This window comes from Benincasa hispida, chromosome 2 (genome assembly GCF_009727055.1).
Source record: "Benincasa hispida cultivar B227 chromosome 2, ASM972705v1, whole genome shotgun sequence".
NCBI classification, from domain to species: domain Eukaryota; kingdom Viridiplantae; phylum Streptophyta; class Magnoliopsida; order Cucurbitales; family Cucurbitaceae; genus Benincasa; species Benincasa hispida.
In genome coordinates this window covers 59,461,124-59,467,274 of record NC_052350.1, presented here as the reverse complement: position 1 = coordinate 59,467,274, position 6,151 = coordinate 59,461,124, and the positions used below count along the sequence as shown (strand labels likewise).

The following is a 6,151-nucleotide window of genomic DNA, read 5'->3' as shown; positions in this document are numbered from 1 at the left end:
AAATTAAATCTTAAAACTTAAGGATCAAATGGAAATAAATTTTAAATAGAGTAAAATTTTAATATTTTGGAACTCGTGTACTAAATTAAAACCAAACTCAAAACTTAAGAACTAAATATGCGACACTTTAAAATTTAAGAATCAAATGAAAACTACACTCAACACCTAGGATAAAAATGATCTTTCCCTCCCTTCTATTTACATTTGAAAATTTTGAAAATAAGGTGCATCCCACTTTTTAAATACAATTTTGGTTGTTACCATTTTTGGATGTTTATCTTTTTAATTAATGTCATTAGTGTCTTACTGAATATTTTGGTCATTTGATATTTAGAAATTAATAATCTTGCAAATTATTTTGCCAATATTCTAATTTTCAATTTTTTTTTCTATTTTTCAAAATGGAACCTTTCAATTTTGCTATTTCTCTTATTAATGTATTTTTTTTCAAATCAACCAAATTCGGGTCCGCGAGTTAAACAGATTTTTTTTTCAAAAAAAAATAAAGTGGAAGGAAAAGTTTTGATAAAAATAGAGTGGAAAATTATGGACCAGGTATATAATTTCTGACAAACGTGTATTGCGTCTACGTCTACCAAAATGAAATTGTGGACCTGATCCACGAGTTCTTTGATTTGTGTATTTTTTTAATGTAGAATATCCGTTAGTTATAATATACATAAAAATTAAAAATGGATTTTTAAAGAGGTTGTTTTCAAATGAAGAAAAATAAAATAAATTATTTACAGATATAACAAAATGTCACTATTTATTAGCGATATACCGTAATAAATACATCTATTAGTGTTTGATAAATATCTATTGTAGTATATTGTTTACTCATAGATGTCTATCATCATAGACATTAACATTTTGTTATACTTAAAAATATTTTCAGCAATTTTATCATTTAAAACAATTATTCTTTTCAACCACCCATCAAGGATGGTTGGTGATACATGAATCCTATGGTTTACATTTTAAATTTGTTTTTCCTTATTTTTATTTAGGTAGCGTTGCACCATGGAGCCTTTTTCTACCGTGGAGTACTCCAAAGTTTGCCCTAATGTGAAATATAATAAGATTAGGAAAAGAAAATTTTACTAATTCAAAATATTAAATAAAATCAATAAAGCAGTGCATTTAGTCTCACAGAGGTTTTTCTCCTTCAAATTTTAGATAAATTTTCAACCTCAACAACATTTTAAGAATTTATGAATCTAATGAATTGTTGTCTGTTGATAAAATATTGATGATATAATTCATCAACAACATTTTGAATTACTGTACATCGTCATGGCTAGCGTCAAAGAAAACAACCACCTTATGACTCATGAGTTTTTGTTACTTGTAATGGATAATTTTGACTTTAGATATATTTTTATTTAAATTTATTTTGATTAATCATTTTTCCTATTATGTGTCAAACTATGTTTTATAAACATATACACAAGAAAATTACACTCCATTTCTTAAGTAAAATTTAAATTAATTTTAATTTTTCTCTAAAAATTTATTGAAATTGTGGAGAGAACCTACGAGTTTCATAGTCTTAGAATCTCAACATTTGACTAAGAAGGAACTCGTGGACCACGTCCACGATTTCCATACTTATTTTTTACAATTCTTTCCAACTACATTTATGTTTATATAACTACGTTATTTTTAGAAAAAGTTTTCCCTATCACCTTATTTTTGTCATTTCTAAAAAGAGATATTATTTGTGAAATTACCCTTAGTTAAACACAAAAAAGAATTCTATAGCATAAGGGTATAGTCCATTTTTCATACTTCATTCATTTATTTCATGTCACACCGGCATGCTTTTAAAATAGCGTGGGATTCATTAATTAGAAATTTCCTCACGTTTATAAGGTAAATTTTAAAAAAATAATGGGAAAAAATGTTGCTTTGCTTCGGTAGGTGTTGAATCTTGGCGATGAAGACCGTGATTTTGGTTAGATCTTTGTCAACTCCGTTGAGAAGATGCACTGTGGTCAGCTAATCGAATTCTACTCTTACAAGTATTTGAATTTCTTCCTCAATCGTCTTCAATTCTTTAATAATCGCTGTTGGGAGTTGGTGAACTTTTGATAGAAGATTGCATTTTGTTGTTGGATTGTTATGAACAGATTAATCCATGAGCCAATAGCCCATGGCAGCACCAAATCATTTAACTCTCTCCTAAATCGCCTTTCTTCTCAAGGCGCTCACCATCAAGTTCTTCAAACCTACATTTCTTTCCAAAACACCAATACCCCACCAGATGCATACACTTTTCCCAGTCTCCTCAAAGCTTGTACCAATTTGAACATGTTTTCAAATGGCCTTTCAATTCATCAATCTGTCATCGTTAATGGGCTTTCTCATGATTCCTATATTGGGTCTTCGCTCATTAGTTTCTATGCCAAATTTGGGTGCATTCATTTTGGTCGCAAGGTGTTTGATACAATGCCTGAGAGAAATGTTGTTCCTTGGACCACCTTAATTGGATGCTACTCACGACAGGGGGACATTGACATTGCTTTTTCAATGTTCAAACAAATGCGGGAGAGTGGTATTCAGCCCACTTCTGTCACCTTCTTGAGTCTGCTTCCTGGTATTTCAGAGCTTCCCCTTCTTCTTTGTTTGCATTGTTTGATTGTTTTATATGGTTTTGAGTCAGACTTAGCTTTATTGAACTCCATGGTGAATATGTATGGTAAATGTGGCAAAATTGGTGATGCAAGAAGTTTATTTGAGTCAATGGATTACAGAGACTTAGTTTCTTGGAATTCACTATTATCTGCCTATTCGAAAATTGGAGGCATTGAAGAAATATTGAAGTTTATACAAGGAATGAGGATTGAAGATATCAAACCCGACAAGCAGACCTTTTGTTCTGCTTTGTCTGCTTCTGCTATAAAGGGTGATCTTCGATTTGGTAAGTTAGTGCACTGTCTGATTCTTAAGGATGGTTCAGATATAGATCAACAAGTAGAGACAGCACTCATAGTTTTATACTTGAGATGTAGATGTTTGGATCTCGCTCATGAAGTTTTCAAATCAACTACTGAAAAGGATGCGGTCCTTTGGACAGCAATGATATCAGGACTTGTTCAGAATGATTGTGCTGATAAGGCATTGGGGGTCTTCTATCAAATGATTGAATCAAATGTCGAGCCAAGTACTGCTACCTTAGCTAGTGCTCTTTCAGCCTGTGCCCAACTTGTTTGTTGTGATATTGGTACCTCGATTCATGGTTATGTATTAAGGCAAGGAATATTGCTAGACATCCCTGCTCAAAACTCTCTTGTCACCATGTACGCAAAGTGTAATAAGCTGGAGCAAAGTTGTTCAATTTTTAATGAGATGGTTGAAAAGGATTTAGTTTCTTGGAATGCTATTGTGGCTGGACATGCTAAAAATGGTTATTTAAGCAAGGCCATCTTTTTCTTCAATGAAATGAGAACGAGCTTTCAAAGGCCCGACTCAATAACAGTGACCTCACTTCTTCAAGCTTGTGGTTCTGCTGGTGCACTTTTCCAGGGAAAGTGGATTCACAACTTCGTTCTTAGAAGTTCCCTTATCCCATGCATTATGACTGAAACGGCTCTAGTTGACATGTACTTCAAATGCGGAAACTTAGGGACTGCTCAGAAGTGTTTTGATTACATGTTACAAAAAGATCTTGTAACATGGAGCATCCTTATTGCTGGATATGGTTTTAACGGAAAAGGTGAAATTGCTTTGAGGAAATATTCAGAGTTTCTTGGCACAGGGATGGAACCAAATCATGTTATTTTTCTTTCAGTTCTTTCTGCTTGTAGTCACAGTGGACTTATTATCCAAGGTTTGAACATATACGAGTCAATGACTAAAGATTTCAGAATGTCACCAAATCTCGAACACCGAGCTTGCATCATTGACCTCCTGAGTCGAGCTGGAAAAGTTGATGAAGCATATAGCTTCTATAAAATGATGTTTAAAGAACCCGCAATAGATGTTTTAGGCATACTCCTTGACGCATGTCGTGTGAATGGCAGTGTCCAACTTGGAAAGGTTATTGCTAGAGATATGTTTGAATTAAAGCCTGTGGATGCTGGAAATTTTGTGCAACTGGCCCATAGTTATGCATCCATGAGTAGATGGGATGGAGTGGAGGCGGCATGGACCCAAATGAGATCTCTTGGTTTAAAAAAGCTACCTGGATGGAGTTCTATTGAGGTTCATGGAACCAGTTTTACATTTTTTTCAGTTCACAATTCACATCCTAAGATTGAAGACATAATCTTGACAGTGAAATCATTGAGCAAGGATATTAGAAAGATGCATGTTGAAAATGAAATTAGAGAGGATTTTGTTGAAATTTCTTGAGATGCAGTTGCTCATTCACCCTTAATTTTTGTTAAAAACAAGACATATAATTGCATGAGCTACCAGAAGATAGTGTTTGGAATTGTTTGGTTGTGTACTTAGCATGGTTTTCTTGTGCCATAACCATCAAATCAAACAGAGAAAAAAAAAAGTGAACTTATTTCTTCATTCTCCATCTCTCTATCTCAAGAAAGAAGTAAGAAATGAGAAGGCTTGGATTCTTAGCTCAGGTGAATTTCCAAATTGTTGCTTCAACTTGGAGTGATACCTTGAACAGACTGAGCTTCACAAGGAAAAAGGCCTGACCTTTTCTCTGGTTGCTATTGCATTCATTTAATGAGAAAGCTGTCTCAGTAGCCATTTAGGTACGTTCTATTCCTCATGTCTATGGTGCTTTATCATAATTTAGCATTTGGCACATCCATGAATATTAAATTTTGATGTTCTGAAGTATCTGTTAACATGGGGTGTTGACCTCCATGGCGCTTAAAGAACAAGAACGGAGCCCTTCTTGCCTAATGAGCTTGGTGATATCATAATGAGGAATCGACTTCATGGCTTCTCCCCTCAATGGGGTTCCATTTGTAAGTACAACTCCGAAACATAAAGCCACGTCTTCCTCTCTTGTTGTAATAGCTTTTAAGCAAGTAGTCTCTAATAGGTGATGAGTCTCTCTTTTATATACTTTTTGCCTTGAATGTAGGATTAACTTGTATAAAGTTTTAGTATAACTATAAGCTCTTGATCTGCACGTCATGATTAAGTGAAAACTCAGCTTGTTTAGGTCTATTTTGTGTCATTCCAGCACCTTTGCTCAAGTCATTTATTTTTGCTCATGTGCAGGACATCTGTTTTCAACCCCTAATCTAGTCACATTGCTCAACAAGCAAAATACAATACGACTACGTTGTACCCTAAACTAGTACGAATGGAATTTCATGGTCAGAGCTAACTTACTAATTTTGAGACCCTAAGCTGTTAGTTCACTCTGAATCTTCTTAATTCAAATTGGGGCATGCATTTCATCAATTACCCATTCCCCTTGAAACCTATATAAAGCTTTGCATCCATCCATTTGGAGAATCAAGCATTGAAACATTTTCCATACTGGTGAGTTAGAGTTGTAAATTGGATTCTCCTTGAAAGAGGTTGAATCAAGTTAAGAGAGCATCCCTAGAGAGTGTAGAGCTCGTCACAAGGGGTTTCTTTAGTTTATTTGTTTGTTATATTTTATTTTGCTTTCTGTTTTGTTTCAGCTTACATTCACCTTTTACTTATGAATTTCTCTTCAATGAAGCCTACATTTCTTCTCATAATTATGAGCTAAATTATTCGACGGATTCAATTTGGTGGATGCCTTTAAAGGACAGGATAGCTTGATAAATTATATTTACATTGCTATCCACTCTCCTTTTATGTTATTTTCTTTATTGAGCTTATGAATTGTCTTGTTAATCTAAATTGATTACTTAAATTAACATGTTATATTTGAGTCTTAATGCTGAGAAGATTGAGGTAATATCACAAAGTTTACAAGAGCATATGGAACTAAGGACCTAGACATAGAATGTTATGTGATCTTGGACATAAGGCACATTGTAGGACGAAAGATCTACATGCAAATTAATCTAAGGTATAACTAGTCATAAAAATATAAGTCTAATTACTCAGACTTGTAAAGTTACTCGAAATCAATGATGAATAAAAGTATAACTTGGTTCATAGTATAAAGAGCTGAGTAATTGTAATATGAACACAATCCCTAGGTTACTTGTTCTAAGAACGGAAACTTAAC

The 6,151-nt window shown here is 33.7% G+C and overlaps 1 protein-coding gene across 2 annotated transcripts; it reads left to right on the top strand.

The window, feature by feature from the left end:
* Window positions 1-1,815: 1,815 nt before the first annotated feature.
* On the top strand, window positions 1,816-5,716 carry LOC120070701 (pentatricopeptide repeat-containing protein At4g04370). 2 transcript variants are annotated; one of them, XM_039022548.1, is made up of 4 exons: window positions 1,816-2,024; window positions 2,133-4,721; window positions 4,849-4,940; window positions 5,200-5,716. In XM_039022548.1, the coding sequence occupies exons 1-2, from the start codon at window positions 1,987-1,989 to the stop codon at window positions 4,354-4,356; spliced, it is 2,262 nt and encodes a 753-aa protein (XP_038878476.1). In that variant the 5' UTR covers window positions 1,816-1,986; the 3' UTR covers window positions 4,357-4,721; window positions 4,849-4,940; window positions 5,200-5,716. The 2 variants fall into 2 exon arrangements, with proteins under 2 accessions (XP_038878476.1, XP_038878475.1); XM_039022547.1 differs by having other exon boundaries at window positions 4,808-4,940; window positions 5,200-5,715.
* Window positions 5,717-6,151: the final 435 nt, after the last annotated feature.